General features: G+C 46.2%; 1 protein-coding gene across 5 annotated transcripts; it reads left to right on the top strand.

Moving 5' to 3' along the window:
• The first annotated feature begins 551 nt into the window (after positions 1-551).
• On the top strand, positions 552-17,083 carry IZUMO1 (izumo sperm-oocyte fusion 1). Of its 5 annotated transcripts, none has more exons than XM_083707725.1 (9): positions 555-946; positions 2,840-2,914; positions 5,683-5,766; positions 6,478-6,498; positions 9,600-9,680; positions 11,212-11,312; positions 13,331-13,481; positions 15,433-15,604; positions 16,208-17,072. In XM_083707725.1, exons 1-9 carry the CDS (start codon positions 715-717, stop codon positions 16,305-16,307), a joined length of 1,017 nt encoding a protein of 338 aa, XP_083563851.1. In that variant the 5' UTR covers positions 555-714; the 3' UTR covers positions 16,308-17,072. The 5 variants fall into 5 exon arrangements, with proteins under 5 accessions (XP_083563852.1, XP_083563851.1, XP_083563854.1 ...); XM_083707728.1 differs by lacking the exon at positions 555-946 and adding an exon at positions 1,573-1,739 and having other exon boundaries at positions 16,208-17,080; XM_083707729.1 differs by lacking the exon at positions 555-946 and adding an exon at positions 1,574-1,700 and having other exon boundaries at positions 16,208-17,078.
• The last annotated feature ends 401 nt before the right edge of the window (positions 17,084-17,484 follow it).

Raw genomic sequence — 17,484 nt, forward strand, 5'->3', positions numbered from 1 at the left:
ACAGTTGCCAATAAAATAATACAAGTATGTGTGGCCTACAATGAGATATATTGGCCTTCTGTGCTAGTCGTTGTACCATTGTGAATATCTGCATCTCAGGAGCTGCATATGCACTATATGTTTAAAGCATATTTAAAGTACCTCTACTCCCATAGAATCCTGGTGACTGTAGTTTCTTACAAGTGCTGGGTATGGTGGCTCTGTGAGGGATAAACCACAGCTTCCAGAATTATTTTGTGGTGTGTGTGCTTTAGGTGTGTTTTCAATGTACGGTTTGTATGCCACCTGTGTTTGAAGTATCAATGGTAACTGGGAAATGGATATAAAGCCCCATTCCTCCCCCCCCCCCCCGTGCCTTCTCCCCTCTCTTTTCCCTGGGTCCTATTTGGCCAAAGAGGGGGGGGGGGATGAGGAAAAGTATTCACAACAGAGAGAACTGGTGGCTGAGTTTGTTTTTCCTCCTCCTTCCTAATCCCTTTTTCCTTTTGTGTCAGGTCTTTCATATTGTAAATCCGTAGGAAAGGCCTGGCTTATTACTGATCTTTGTAAGATGCTTTTTCAGCTGAAGAGCAGGGTAGGAATGCTTTGAATAAATAAATTTCAACCGTGATTATTATTACATTGGTTGAGAACATGTGGGCTTTGTGATGTCATAGCTATGACATCACCTCAACGCAGGCCAAGGCTCCTTTCAGGCAACCACAGCAAAGGGTGATGCCTTGGCTGGTGTTTTGGCTAATAGCCCAGGACATTGCAGGATCCCATGGATGCCTGAAATGCAATGCAGGTGCCATGGCAGTTGTGAAGGAATTCAAAGATATCTACCTGGACAAGCATCTCTTCTGGAACCCACAGCTCAAAACAAAACTGAAGGCAGACTTGGATAATTTCTTAGAAGAGCTCCCTCATCAGAAAATCGATGAAAAAAAATACATGGCTGTTATTGGTATGGCTGCACCCATCCCAGTGCTCCTGCCAGGGAACCCATGATTTTGGGGGGTGAATATTAAGAATTCCAAGGTCCAAAGGCACCCCTCTGACCTCTGTATCCCTTAACAGGATCTGCATGCATTTTTATTTTTATTTTGCATTAGAACTTTAATTGTACAAGTTGTGGGCTGGATAGCATATTCTCATATGAACTGCATTAATTACCCTGCCCTTAGTATTAAAATGTTAGAGGCCCAGTCAACAAAACTTAGTAGCTTATGGCATATTCTAGATGCTACGAAATAAAACAGAGAGTGCAGAAGGCAGTTTGGGCTGGGGACCCAGCCAAGAATCAGCCTCAAAATCTAGAACTCTGAGGTAAATTATTTCCTGCCAGGTAAGGCCTGAAAAAAGGCCTCCCTGACAGGTAACCTGACCCCCCTCACACTCACTTCCCTAGGAAAGAAGGATATGAATAAGCTAGGGTGACTTAAGCAATATATTTTCAACGCGTGTGTGTGTGTGTGTGTGTGTGTAAAACAGGACAGTGGAGATTTAATTTAAGGAGATACTGCACCTACCCACCACCTGAAGTTTGGCAGGTAGATAGGAGATAGTAGAATATTTCAGTCCTCAAAAAATCCTCCCTAGACAGGCCCACCTGGCTTTTTCATCCTTGAGCTCTTATGGTTTGGCTAAAGAGGGCTAATCCCACAGTTAAGTGGAGGGTGACTGAGGGATGGAGTCCAGGTTGTGGAGGACAGAGACTTGTGGCCTGGCCTGCCATGTGCCCCCTAAGCTAGTCTGTGGTAAATGACTTTGTGTGTGGAACTGGGGAGAGCGGCCGCCATACTGGCCTTCACCTCAGGCGAGAAAGTGTCCTGACTGAGGCCTTTGGTTTAGTAAATTGACATTTTGATGACTGGTGGCAGTCACTGCTGAATTTTTATTTTACGGTGCTTTTGTGTTTGGCGTGCTTTCAATCTGGGTTTAAATCTTATTGTTCTTCTCTTGATGCTGTGCTCTAAATCTAATTTGGAGGATTTCTATTCTTGAAAGAAAGATGGGGCACCATTCTTCTCTGGCATATTCCTACGCCTTTTATTCGAGTCACAAGAAGTTAGCTGAGTTATCGTTGAGTGCTTACGCTCCTATAAGAGGCCACATGATAGCAGTTTCAACAATCATGCATGGCATGGAAAAAGTGGAGGGACTTTCTTCTGCCTCCTAACATTGGAATTCATGGACATCCAGTCAAGCTGAATGATGGACCAGGTGATCCACTGGATCCCTTCCAACTCCACAATTCAAGGATTCTAAGTACTTCTTCACACAGTGCGTAGCTAAACTGTGGAACTTGCTCCCGCAGAAAGCAGTGACGGCCACCGACTTGGATGGTTTTAAAAGAGGATTAGAGAAATTAATAGAAGATAAAGACTATCAATGGCTGCTAGCCAGAACGGCTATGTTCTGGTCAGCCACTGTTATGCTCTTATGTCTGTATAGTTTTGTGTGAGCTGCCCTGAGGTTTATTTTGAAGGATTGCATAGAGATTTGACTGAATAAATATTGACTCCGGTGGGATTTAACTCCCAGGTTTACATGGGATTGTATGCATAATACATACATATTAACATGCAGACATACAGTAATAGGGAGAAAAACAATGGAAGGAAGAGGAAAACAAGCTGCGATTGCTCTGAACAAAAACTCCATGTTCAAAGGCATTATACACCTCTTATCTGTGGAGGTGCCTGGCTTCTACATCAGGCCCCGCAGGAAAGCTTTATGGGGAAGGAGGCAGACAGCGCTCAGTGATTCGCAAGGCAATTCAGAATAAAAAAAGATGGAATGAAGCTGGCTATTTTTTTCCTAACTGTATCCCCCCCCCCCCTTCCATTCTCTTCAGATGACTTTTCGCTGGCAGACTTAGGTGCCCACTTCAAACGCTGTTTGAAACACATCATGGAAAATGAAGTTAAAGGTAGAGATATGCTAAAATGAATGGTATCGCATGGCCATCAGGAATATATGACTGTTTTCTTCCAAATGGCTGTAATATGTTGCATGTATGTCTATTGGAATGTATTCATTTTGGTGCGGCCTCTGAAGGCATGCTCCTCATTCATATATCTGGCCGGTTGTTGCCCAGTCTTTTACACTGTAAATCTTTCAGTGCCTTTTACCTCACAATCAACTAGGCGTCGCCATCTGGTGGTTTCTTCAATATAGTGCACCGCTATCTACTGGGTAGGTACTGTGTTGACAAATCAGTCTATGAGTGCTTTCAGATGGGACTTTAAACTTCCAAGTGGGTTGTTCATAACATTAAAGACAAACACACAGAGGATTTCCCTCCAAAAGGGAAAATCTGAATTAAACAGGGGAGAAATGCAGGCTGGCATCATGGGCGTAGCATTGAAAGTACCAAATCAATTTAGGTTCAGTTGCCCTCCACCCAAGCAGATGCCCCCCCCCCCCCGAAAGCTGGCTCCCTACAATGGGGGTATTTTTACCTTTGATTTCCCAAAAGATGCCCATCAACTTTGGCTGCCCACCTAACAAAACTCCTGGCTACTTCTGAAGCTCAGAACATTGTATGGACACAGTAAACAATGTGCATCCACTAAAACCTCCAATCTCACAATAAACACATTAATCAAAACTCTGCTTATAGCCCTCTTGGGAGAAGGGCAATGACAGGCCTAGACAGCATCTTGAGAAGTAGAGACATCACATTGCCAACAAAGGTTTGTATAGTTAAAGCTATGGTTTTCCCAGTAGTGATGTATGGAAGTGAGAGCTGGACCATAAAGAAGGCTGATCGCCGAAGAATTGATGCTTTTGAATTATGGTCTGGAGGAGACTCTTGAGAGTCCCATGGACTGCAAGAAGATCAAACCTCTCCATACTGAAGGAAATCAACCCTGAGTGCTCACTGGAAGGACAGATTGTGAAGCTGAGGCTCCAGTACTTTGGCCACCTCATGAGAAGAGAAGACTCCCTGGAGAAGACCCTGATGTTGGGAAAGATGGAGGGCACAAGGAGAAGGGGGCGACAGAGGACGAGATGGTTGGATAGTGTTTTCGAGGCTACCAACATGAGTTTGACCAAACTGCGGGAGGCAGTGTAGGACAGAGGTGCCTGGCGTTCTCTGGTCCATGGGGTCACGAAGAGTCGGACACGACTAAACGACTAAACAACAACAACAGCTTATAGCCCATTCCCACAAGAATGGAGTGGGGTGTTAGCCTGCATGTATACAGACACTTCTTTGGATTAATTTTTGCGCTATTCAGTTGCTCATTTAAATTGGCCTCACTTGCCCTCATTGACACCATCATCCAGCCAAATATGGTTCATTATATGGCCTCATGACATTATATTCACTTTAGGATTCTTGACTGGGTGGACTCACCCATGTAACTACTCTGGAGGAAGGAGGAAGAAACAGCACCTTGGGAGGGAGAGTGGCGCCAGAGCAGTTGCCAAGGGAAACGGTGGATCCGTAAAATGACAAATAGGCACACAGTCTTAAAAAAAACAAAACACAACACTTTTAGAATAAATTTCCACTCCACAAGCTCTTGGCTCAAAAATAAACGAAACTATGACCCCAGTCCTATTTCCCATAAAATGGGGGGGGGGGGGAATGTAAAATGTGGCTCAACAGGTCATGCTCACATACATGCATGTTTCTGATCACAGTGGCAGACAGCAGGTTTGTTCATATTTATGTAGCTCTGCTGCCTCCTAACTGAATTATAAGCCTGAATTATATAGGCCATATAGTTGTTGGGCGCCCCTGCTGGAAACCCTGCTGTTTCTGTTGTTATCTAGGTCTTTGGGGAGGAATTTGGAACTGGAAGAAGCGTTTCCTTCGACTCTGCTCCTCCTGCATGCTGTTAAACTTTGTTTTAGAGGATAGATTGGATGAAAAACATGGGGCAGGGCAAAGCACAAAATGGTGCTGTGTGTCATGTAAACCACCCTGTGATCTTCAGGGTGGCATATACATTTAATAAATAAGAAGAATAAATAAACAATTTTTTAAAAAGAAAAACCCAACAAAAATCTACATTTTAAAATGCGCATTTCTAAACATTCTGGCTTATATTGCACTCCGACTGTTGGCCCTTCCTCCTTTTCAGCATCACAATTCATCATGCAAAGGGACAGCCCCAGGGGTCCGCACGGCATGTGGGGGTCCCTGGGCCTGCTCCTCCTCTTCGTCAACTGCTTTCTTGTTTGCCCACATCTCTCTATAACACAGAAGTGCTGGAAAGAGGAAGGAGGTGCTACTGCCATTGCCTAGCAGGCAAGCAAGTGATAGCAATTCAGTGGTGGCCGGTGCCGTGTGGGGCTGGTGGGCCAGAAGGCAAAGAGCCCAAACAGTATGTAGAGGCAGAGCCAACTAGTCCTAGATTTGTCCCCATCGTCCTCCCAGCTGAGTTCCACAGGGACAGCGCTTGCACCAAGGGAGTAGGAAGCTGATAGGCAGTGCCACCCACTGGATTGGTTATATGTAAGAAGACAGGAAGGCCGGGCAGATTGAGGTTGGTAGGGCAGTGCCCCATTAGCCTGAATGGGCCAGCCTCCGTGGGGAACAGGAGGAGGAGCTGGTGATCATGACCGTGAGGAGGTCAGCTTCCTGACAGAGGGGCCCCCAGGGTGGGTGTCTTGTCCAAGGGCCCTGTGAAACATGGAGCCCACCTAGACCTCCTGCTCTTACCGTTTGCTTTTCCTTTGCAGAGGCTCAGCTTCATAAAGAGATGGATTCGTGTTTTCAGAAGCTACTGACTGTTTTTCACGAGCTATTGCCCAGAGTTGCAAAATGTAAGCTGTGCATAGCTTGGCTGAGCCATATGGGGCGGGTGGGCGAAGGAGTTGGCAGGTGAGGCAGGCAAGGGCAGCAGTCCCTAGTTAGTAATAGAAAAATAAAATGAAAAGTTGTTGATAGGGGTTATATGGGTGGCGCTGTGGTCTAAACTACTGAGCCTAAGGCTTGCCGATCAGAAGGTTGGCGGTTCGAATCCCCGCAACAGGGTGAGCTCCCGTTGCTCTGTCCCTGCTCCTGCCCACCTAGAAGTTTGAAAGCACATCAAAGTGCAAGTAGATAAATAGGTACCGCTCCGGCGAGAAGGTAAACGGTGTTTCCATGTGCTGCTCTGGTTTCGCCAGGAGCGGCTTAGTCATGCTGGCCACATGACCCAGAAATACTGTCTGTGGACAAACGTCGGCTCCCTCAGCCAGTAAAGTAAGATGAGCACCACAACCCCAGAGTCGTTCACAACTGGACTTGACTGTCAGGGGTCCTTTACCTTTAGATAGGGGTTATAGGTCCTTCTTTCTCCCTTTGCACCATACAAACACCCGCTCATCCTCTGAAGTTAAATAGATGCTGACCAGATCAGCTGTAAGGGAAGGTCTGCAGGGGCCAGTTCAAAAGTTGGCAATCCTAACTGGGTTACTGACAATGGTGTGTGGGCGGAGGGGGGTGTACAGACACACGCAACTGCCAACTTCCTTCCTTCTTTCTCTTTGCAGATTATTGCAGCAATGAATGCGGTGAGTAAAATGAACTTAGAGAGTTCGTTTTAAAAAGGAATTAGTTTGACCTGTCCCCAAAGGAACTAATTCTAGTTCACGTTCAGCCCTTTGAGAAATGAACTAGTTTGGTTCACATACAGTTCACAGTTCAATTCATATCCATCCACATGATTCTCTGTCATTTTCTAACCTCTCAACATTTCGATTTTGTGTGTGTGTGTGCATAGCCAAAGGCCTTTACAGTCTACAGCAGAGAGCAAGGCAAGGTTTTCCTTTGAAATCCCACAACATACCCTATAAAAAGTTTACAGCATAAAAAGTTAAAATTAGAGAGCATTAACATATCCAGAACGGAGTTTCTTAGCTGCCAGAGCAAATTTGGCTACCAGGTGTGTAATCTGTAGGTCTTTATCAGTTAGGAGCACTATAGTCTGCCCTTCACAGAGTTACAATTCCCACAAGCCCTTAAACTGTAGCACTCATACTTATTTTAGGGAAAGTACGTATGTGCTTTCAAAGTATTGTGTCTCTGCAGCCATACAACTTCAGGCCCGTCACAATCTTTTTAGCGGTTTTGGCTGCTAAAGTTGGTCAAGGCGGTTTTGACCTCTAAAGTTGGCATGTCCTGGATTTCTGGTTCTCGCCCATACCTGCACAGGTATGGCACCTCCTTTATAAGGAAGAGATCCTGTTGTAAGCGGAGCAGGGGAAAAGCCATTCTCTGTCTTTCAAGACTTCCTTATCAGAGTGTTCCGACTTTCTCCTGCCAGATGTTGGAGAGTGAGGTAACACCTGCCAGATGTCTAGGGTAAATGGATCAATTCCTCCTACCCGAGAACAAAATGGCTGCAAATCAGTGCTTACATGCATAAGCTTCCCCGGTCAGAGGAAGCCTTACCTGAGGTACTGTTGTTTACATTCCCTGGCAGCAGCTCTCCAGGGTCTCAGACAGAGAAAAGTCATTCATTTCACATGCGATCTGATTGTTCTAGCTAGGCATGCCAGGACCAGATCTGGGGACATCTACATTCAAAGCATGTACTCTGCGATTGAACTATGGCTCCTTCCCTCAGGAGTCTCTTGAGGCCTTTTGCTGCCAGAGGCAGAAACCCCAAATGATCAGCCAAACCATCCCACCTAGTTAATACACGAAACAAGCCCCAGGAGAGTTCTGCGCTATTAGAGCTGATAGCTTATCAGCCAGCTCCTGTGGATCTGCCATTAACAGCAACATGATGTTACAGCGTGACCATGTCTACATATGTAAAGGGATGCCCTTGTCCACGTGTATCCAACTGATATGCTCAGAGTCAATGCACACAATGGGGCAAATTAAACTGCTGCTATGGTCAATTAAAACCAAGCAACAAACCACAGCATAAAGAAGAATAAAGAAGGCAGAAGCCGAAATGTTTTGCTATAAGAATTTAAAATTTCTGTTTTGTTAGTCTCTCTCTCTTTCTCTCTCTCTCTCTCTCTCTCTCTCTCTCTCTCTCTCTCTCACACACACACACACACACACACACACACATTCCAGTTGGACTGGTGGCTTTGGAGTTAAATCTAAAAGTCTATAGGGATAAGAGGAAGGTGTTGAGTGCCAGATAGACATGAATACAGCTCAGCTAGTTTAGAGTGGGAAGTTAGAACAGAACAGAAGCAGTGCTGGCTAGAAGCAGCATAGCTATCCTGGTTGAGAAATTAGAGAAACAGAAAGGCAGAAACAGAGGTGTCAGTGGAAGAAATAGGCACTGAAGGAACAAAGCACAGACTTTGTTCTCTGTACCTGAACCAAGCTCAGCATCCTTTAACCCGAAACTCCATTCCATGTCATCTTCCAAGCTTTCTTAGTTTTAGCAGCCTAATTTAAAGGGGGCGGAAACCCTATTGCTGTTGTTAAACAGTTGCAAATCTACTGCAAATCAGCTAGAGGTATGCCAAGAAATCTGCCAACTCTTACCTAAAGTAATGCCAGTGAGTACTAAAGTGACTACACTTGGTGTCAGTGCCTCAGGTGTGGAGCTTTTTCTGTTAGGGCCTTTGAGGAAATCAAATCTAGATGTGCCAAGGATGACTTGGGTGGAATCTACGCACATATGAGAACTGTTCTGAAAAGGCTGCTTCTTTTTTTAAAGCATTTTTTTTAAAAAAAAACCAACAACACAACACCATTGAATTTTCCATGAGGCTCACCACCGCAATCTAGTGTCACGTATATTGCACCTAAAACACACTTAAAACGTTTTATTTGCAGCTGTATAGCTGAGTCCTTGATTAGGTTTGAGTTTGGTGGGGGGTAGGAAAGAGAGTGAATTGACTGTTTGACACCCCACACCCGCTACCATGAGTGCTCTTCACTATGCTTTGACCTCAGGTGGCAGTAATGCTCCTGAATACCAGTGGCTGGAAACAGCAGAAGGGGAAAGTGCTCTTGTGATCACATCCTGCTTTCCGCAGGCTTCCCATAGGCATCTGGTTGACCACAGTGAGAACAGGATGCTGGCCATTGGCCTGACCCAGCAGCTTATTATGAAATTTCAGTGTCAGGGTATTTGAGTTATACCTGTATTTAAAATGACAGGCAAGCTGGGTTGTTGTAGTTTTTTGCTAACACCAATGTGCTAAACCCAGGATGGCAAATGCTTATCTTTACACATGCACTACTTTCTGTTGTTACAGGTGTAGGAGTGGGGCAGGCCAGAGGGGTGGAGGCATAGAATCAGTTGGTGACCCCTATGTTCCAGCCTCAAAGCAGTAATGAACTGCACAAGACCAGTGCCATCATTTGAACTGAATTTATTACGGTCCCAGACCAGACTCTAATGATAAAGCGGGATATCAAATCCAAACTACTCCTCCTCCTCCTCCTCCTCTTCTTCTTCTTCTTCTTCTTCCTCTTCTTCTTCTTCTTCTTCTTCTTCTTCTTCTTCTTCTTCTTCTTCTTCTTCTTCTTGTAGTGCCATTATTTAATCCCAAGAGATTTGTTCCCAGGGGAGTTTGTGTTTGGTGAGCCAGATTGCTGTGCTTGTCCCACTATCTGTCACCTTCTCTCCAGTTCACCCTCCTTCTGCCCTTCTGCCCGAACCCAGAACCCTCCTTCTGGTCCTCTCGTTCTGCAGGTGTGATGAGCTATGTGCTTACTCATTGCTTCACGTGCCTCGTACAGACTTACACGTGCAACAAGAGATACCGGTGTGGAGGTAAGAGCTGAGAAAAGGGAGCAGGCTCAGTTTGGGCCCCACAAATCTGTGGCAGAAGACAGGGCCTGGCAGGATTGAGATACAAGAGAAAGACTCCCGAGGCCAGTCTAAACAAACCCACTGGGACTAGTTGTAAGTAAGAAGGCAGGCAGGAAGGGGAACATTGGCTGAGGGGAGGAGACTGAAGTTGGCAGGGCAGTGTCCCATTCGCCTTAGGGGACAAGCTTCCACTGGGCTTGACAGTGGAATACGGCCATGTTGCCCTTCTCCCCAGGTGAGCTAGCTACAATTTTGGGGGGTGGGGGGAGGGTGGAAAATCAGAACTTTTGGGAGCAAGTGGGAGAGCTCCCCTCCTTCAATCCAAACCTTGCAATGGCTTCTGACAGCCAGTGGAGGGAGGTTGTATACGGCTAGTGTCCTTAGAATCATAGAATCAAAGAGTTGGAAGGGACCCCCAAGGATGTCTGTTTTAAAAAACCATAAGACCAGAGAGCAACCATAAGTTGCCTATCCATCCTTAGCAATACCTGGGCAACAAGTCACCTACTCAGTTTCCCCCACTATGGTAAATCAGGTTGTATTTCTAATTTGCATCTATTATATAAATGAGCGGGACGCGGGTGGCGCTGTGGGTTAAACCACAGAGCCTAGGACTTGCCAATCAGAAGGTAGGCAGTTTGAATCCCCATGACGGGGTGAGCTCCCGTTGCTCGGTCCCTGCTCCTGCCAACCTAGCAGTTCGAAAGCACGTCAAAGTGCAAGTAGATAAATAGCTACCGCTCTGGCGGGAAGTGCGCTGCTCTGCGCTGCTCTGGCGTTTGCCTGCGCTGCTCTGGTTCACCAGAAGTGGCTTAGTCATGCTGGCCACATGACCTGGAAGTTGTACACCGGCTCCTTCGGCCAATAAAGCGAGATGAGCACCGCAACCCCAGAGTCGGCCATGACTCGACTTAATGGTCAGGGGTCCCTTTACCTTTATATAAATGAGCACATGCACATTTTATGTGAATATGTGACTCTCTCTTTCTTTCTCTTTCTCTCTCTCTCTCTCTCTCTCTCTCTCTCTCTCTCTCTCTTTGGTGATGCCCAAGTGACCACTCAACTCATCCTGCCCTGAGAATAAAATCCCAGCTCCCAGATTTCTTCACCAAGCCCTTCATTAATCCGCTTCCTCCACCTTGAACACAATCATCCCCACCAGGCTCCTTCCTTCCCTGCCAGTCCCATTACTACTTAGGTGATGGCTTTGCTAGGCTGTATATCATAGGGATTGTCTTGTTTTGACTATATGTAAGCTGCTCTCTTTTTGGCTGAAGAGCAGGGTACAAATGCTTTAAATAACAGCAACAACTAACAACTTGTCCCTGTATAAGTAAAAAAAAGGTGCCTTCTTAGAGTGCTGTTTGGATGTTCTAATGGTTTTACTTGTGACTTGTGGGCAATCAATGATAATGTTGCACATGTGGCGGGCAGTAGTGGATTAAATGTTAAGTATCTAGAAGAACAGATTTTGGATACTTGGATTTTGCAGAAAGGAAGATACAAGTGGAAATGGATGAAGATCTGGTTCTGGACTGTGCTCTGCAGTGGCACAAGTTTAGTCAAAGTGTGAAGAAATACATCTTCTACCGGGTAGGCAGTGCCTCTAAGAAGTGGCCTTCCCCTTTGCCAGCCTACTTGCCTCCCCAAAAATCTACCGCCACTGACTTTTGACCTGTAACTCCCCACCCTTGCCAAGAGTTAGCTTATGTGTCAATCACATTTTCACGCTGCAGGGTTCAGGGTGACATACATGTGCCCCCTTTTTTATGCTCATGACAACCTGGTTAAGTGCAGAGAGTGTGACAGGTGGCCACAACCTCTGTGAGCTTCATGTCTCAGTAGAGACTTGGGTCTCCTTACAGTGTTTCTGAACCTGTGGGTCCCCAGATGTTGTTGGACTACAACTCCCATCATTCCTAGCCAGCATGACCAGTGGTCAGGGATGATGGGAGTTGTAGTCCAACAACATCTGGGGACCCTAGTCCAACACTTTGAACCACTACACCACTCTGGACCTCACTTTAACAAGGAAATAAGTTGGTGTTCAAATCTGTGTGGAAAATATATTATCTGATGCTGATAACGTCTAATATTTATAACTTACCTTTTGTCTGTGCAGCAGGCACACAAAATAAACAAAACCATAAAATACACAACAATAACAACCACAGAGCACACTAAACCAACAACCAGCTAACTAAAATGTCTGGGCAAACGAGTAAGTCTTAGCCTTGTGCCAGTTGGGCTTCTAAGGGAAGGGCTGTCTCCCACATAACGGCAGCACACACCTCGCCCAGCGATGGAAGATGGGAAAATGCTTCCTTTGGGAATCTTACAATACGGGAAGGGGAAGGTGATCCTTCTGGTATTTGGGTCCCAAGCCATTTAGGGCCTTAATCAGAATTTGGCCCAGAAACAAAATCCCCCATTACTATTATGGGTGGTTGTACAACCGCAGAATCTAGCATCCATTGAGGTTTGGAGTCAAAGGCTGCAGTGTCCTCAGCTATGCAGTCAGACCAGGTTCAGGGCTCCAAATCTGATGCTGGAGAGCAGGAGATCACGGAACCTGGGGCTGACAGATGAGACCCCGCTGAACAAGCACCCAGATCACCAGGGTCTGTAGGGCTAGAGCCAGGGATCCTTTCACACACCGGAGCTGGAGGAACCCAATGTCTCCTGCTGCATCTCACCAGTCTAGTGCTCCAGGGAGCACTTTGGGAGGAAGGCTATGGAACAGAGAAGGTGTGCCTGTCTTTTAAGTTATCCACAAGGGGGCAGAGCCTGGAAAAGGTAGTCTAGACAGTGGTGGAGGAAAGGGGGTGCAGTGGGTGTGGGCCACCCCGGGTGTCATCACTGAGGGGGGTGTGTGTGACAAAATTACAAAAATATGAGGTTTTTAAAAAAGGGCTCACGAAACTTTTTAGTTCGGTCAACAAATGCAACAAAACCCGGCTGGCACTAGGCGTCACACCGTGGAGGCTGGCACTTATTGCAGGACCTGCAGTGTGCCTGAGCCACGCATCTCTCCTGGGAGTGGCGTGGGGCCTTGAGCGCCCACAGGCTCAGTGCAGCCTGAAACGGCAGTGTGGAGCTTGCATCTACTCACCGCCTCTCCCTCAGCTGCCCTACAGCTGAGGGGGAGGCTGCGGAGAGGCACTGGGCACCCGAGCAGCTAGCTACACCGCTGAGTCTAGAGGCAGATTCTTAGAAGGGCTCATTCTGCTTTCAACTTTTGGTGAAGCAAGTTGTTCAGCTGGGGCTCTCTGTGGTGCTCCAACTCCTTATGGGGGCCTGGCATTGGATTTGAACATGGACAGTGGTGGGCTGGAGTCAAAGAGGGCTTTGCAGGGGTTCCTGTCAGCAGGGAAACACATACAGTGGTACCTCTAGATGCAAATGGGATCCATTCCGGAGCCCTGTTTGCATCTAGAAGCAAACGTAGCCCGTGTCTGCACGTCATTTTGAGCGTCTGCACATGCGCAAGTGATGAAACCCGGAAGTAACGTGCTCATCCCGAAGCACATTCAACCCGAGGCATGATTGTACATGCACGAAAAGCCACTTCTTTCTCAATGCTAGTATCCAAATGCAGCCCTTCTTCTTAGGTAGTGAAAGGCAAGCTGCAACCGATGAGCAGCAGTATGGATTCCTTTCTGGTAAAGAAGGAGGTGAACGTAAATGACTCGGGCAGATACCGGTGCGATATGGCAGATTTGAAGGGAACTGTTTCTAGCTACCTTGACTTCCTAGTACAAGGTAAGTTAAGTGAATATGGGGAAGAGTGGACTACGTTAAAGGGCTCAGATAACACCCCCCCAACACACACACCACGTTCAATGTACACATGTGACTACATAGGTTAGCCCCACCACCACCACGCCACTCGCATGTGAGAAGGGTGTCTGCATACGTACTGAGTCACATGCATGGAAGGCTCCTCTATGCAAGGGGCAATCGTCAGCCCGTCATGAGCAGCGCAACTGTGCATGTGCAGAGAACCCCTCCTCACATGTGCCTAAATGAGTGGATGGCAGTGCGTGTTTGGGCACCAGGGGCATTGGAGTTTAAGGTTATCCTACATAGTTCGCAAGGCCTCCTCATGCATTCTCAGGAGGGTGTTGATCCATTGATCCACCTAGCCCCAAACTGTCTACTCCGGCTGGCAGTAGATTTCCAAGGTCCCATAGACTTTCAGCCTGATGTTGTTTAAATGGAAATGGATAGGGAATTTTCACCTTATATGTACATTTAAAAATATATATATATATTGAAGCATTTTTAAAAAATTCTCTCTTTTTTTAGCCAAAAAGTCTCCCAAAGAGGCTTGCACTCTAAAGGACATGACACAAAAGGAAAAGGTATAGGAAGGCAGGCAGGCAGGCAGGCAGGCAGACAAAAAACCCTCAGGTACTATTTCTCAGCTACAGAATTCTTGTCCCATCTGTCTCTGTCTCCAATTGCCTGATGAAATGGCTGCTGGTTGAGGAAAGAACCTGATGGAGCTGACTTTTCAATAGAGCAGATGGAGAACATGCATTTCACCGCAGAACCATGTTGCCTGCTGTAGTTATATGTCCAAAGGGATCTATCTAGTAGCCTCTGTTAAGATGAACTAGCTTTCGTTTTACTTTGCAGAGCTGTAGTACTGGCAAATAGCCAGCAGGGGGCAGTTGAAACTCAAGGCAAAGTATAGTAAGGCATCCCAGATAGCCATACATGCTTATGCAGAAGTATGTCCTATAGAGTTTAGTGAAACTTATTCCTTGGTGTGTTTAGAGATGCAGCCTTATTGGACAAATCAAAATTAGATTTAACTAATTATGTCTGCATGCTTGCATTTGGCTAAATAATAGTTTTGAAAATAAAATGTATTTTATATTTGCCATTCGATGTTGCACATACAGGCAGCGACCATATTGCACACATCTAGTTGATGCGCGACCGACCAGAACAGGGTGGAATAGGCTTTTGCACACTCCACCGACATGCAGGCGGAGGTGGCCAGGAATGGAACCCCTGTGCAAAATGGTCGCTGCCTGTATGTAACAGAAGACTCCATCCTAGGTCCCCCTCCAAACTGCTGTTTCCCTGTGGGTGAATTCTGCAGCATGTTCTTGACACAATGATAGTGCACTGCTAGTAGATTCATCCTGCTTTATTATTGGTGGTATAAAAAGTTACAGGATTTCAGCAGGAAGTGACAGATTGTGCACTGATTGGAAATGAAGCCGTGCGAGCGCCCTGAAACTTTTCCAGGCACAAACATAGGATTGTGTGTGACTCCCCGCCCCCGCCCCCCCGCAACAGCATCATGAACACACAATAAAAAGGAGGTCCGGAGGAAGAAGAGACGTTCTTATCAGTGTGAGAGGGAAAGAGGATTGCCTCATCTATATATTTTAATCTTGTTTTTAAGTTGTATTTTAATCAATTGTTTTTATACCTGGTGTTAGCCGCCCTTAGCCTGGTCTTGGCTGGGGAGGGCAGAGTATAAATAAAAATTATTATTATTGTTATTATCATCTAAGATGGCACCCATCAGCCTTTATAAGAACCTACATTAAAATCTCTCTCTGTGTGTGTGTAAAATGCATTGTCCACTTAATCAGGGATGCCTTTTAAAAGGTTGTTTTAAGGGGTTTTCAACGAATTCATCTAGCTGATATTTTGATTGAAGGACCTTCTCTTTCTAATCTCTTTTCTTCAGTGGTGCCTGCAGTTGGGAAGACCACATGGTTCCCCCGGCCGTCACACACAACGATGACAGTCCCCCTTGCCTTGGGGATCTCATCCAGGGCTCCACCCCCTCAAGCCGACTTCTCTGTTTGGATAGTGATTGGAGGCACAGGCGGGTTGTTTGTCTTCATCGTTCTTGCATTGTGAGTCATGGGGGGCTGGTATGGTACCCCAAGGGTGACTGGTAATAGGTTAACACTAGGGTACGCCAGGTCCACCCCTCCATCTTGAGAGCCTCTGTTCCCAAATGCCCTCTTTTGGAAATAACACAATGCCCTACTCAGCAGGCCAGCTGGCACCTTTGAGGTTGCACCACCATCCCAGAGGGCTAAAAGATGGACATATGGATATAGACTGCCACCAGGTGTTTGTGCACGTGTGTGTGTGTGGATGGAGAGGTACACATAGCATTGTATAAGGCGAGAGTGGGGAATGCCTGGTAAACTCTCTGTAAGATGATCAGTAACGGCAGAAAAGCTCCCTCAGATCCTATCAAATGGACAGCAAAAAATGTTGGATTGCATTCCCAGTGGGAGCCACCTCAGATTCAAGCCTTGTGTCAGGTCTGTTCATGCTAAGCAGCTTCCCAGAATCCTTTGCAAGATATTTGGGCTCCATGACACATACATAGAGTTTCGTGAGTGGTCAAAGCCCTGAGGAAAGCATTCTCTGACGCTAGAAAGTTTGAAATCTGCTGACTGAGTCTCTAATTCTTTCTTGCTCCATAACCCCTTTTAACTTTGTAGCCTGTTTGCTTACTTTCGTCGTAAGAAGGGGGAAGAAGATGAGGAAGATGATGACGATGATGAAAGTGAGAGTGGATCATCAGAGCTGGTGGCAATGTGAAGTCTCAGTCATCCCCCCCCCCCCCTTCAAGTTCTTCAGACACAGATTCCTGCCCACAGGCGCTCTTATATTGTAGTAGCTGGTCTACTTTATTTATTTAACAGTAATTGATAAAGATAGTGGATATCTTTTAATAGATAAAAGCTTCTCTTGGGTTCTGTGGGAGAGTATGAAGATGGCATCAGGAAGACATAACTTTCAGGGCTCCGAGGTGGCTTGCAAACAGCTTCCACACAACCTGTCTGGTGAACCTTCAGCCTGAATTATTTGCAAATAAGCTGGTCAGGGTTGAGTTTGCTATTTAACAACATTCATCCCGATTTGTTTATGGGGAGACGGATGCAACGTTGCCTAATCAATCCCACATTATTTGACCTCATTCCTTTATTGCGAGGTCCATTATTTTGAGGAAGGAGGTTTGTTGCACAAGAGCTCCAAATCAGGTTTAATTCCTTAGCCTGAATTTGCTGGAATGTGATTGAATCCCAGTCCACGATTGTTGACAGTCTGCAAGTGCCCTTGATGTGCTTACTGGGGAGGACTAAAAGTTTGGAAAGGGGGAAACCATTGACCCAGATGGAGCAATGTAGGAAGCACGTAATGTTGCCTTTTCCCTCTGAGGAACAGTAGCTTTAAGGAAAAACGGTGGGTGGGGAAGAAGTGCCCAACCCTTTCCCCACTGTTTTTCCGGTCTAAATTCCTCCTCATAACTATAATGCTTGGGGCAGTGGCAGAGAGCAAATGGGTCTGTCTGATATTTATTTACTGTTTTATGGGAAAGGAGGGCAAACCATGGTGAGTTCCATTAAGACAGATGTGGGGCACCTGTGGCCCTCCAGATGTTGCTTAATTACAACTTCCATTAACATCCAGAAGCCAAAAGTCCTCCACGCCTGCATTATTAAGGGGACTGAAAGTCAGAATTTGAGTTCTTTGAAAGCAGACAGGAAAGATCTACAGAGGTCTACAGTACAAGGAGCCTGGAAACCAGGGCTATAGAAAGACCCGGGTGCACAGGGAGTGCAAGTCCCAGCAGGATTAAGACTGGCCGTGGATGGAGCTGAAAAATCTATCCAAAGTAGGACTGGAACAAGGAGAGGAACCAGCAGGCTATCTGAGGAGTGGAACCATAATCGGACCTAGGAAGATTATATGGAGCCTACTTTTTCCACTCTCC

The sequence above is a fragment of the Podarcis gaigeae genome (genome assembly GCF_964106915.1).
Source record: "Podarcis gaigeae genome assembly, chromosome: 13".
Lineage (NCBI taxonomy): Eukaryota > Metazoa > Chordata > Lepidosauria > Squamata > Lacertidae > Podarcis > Podarcis gaigeae.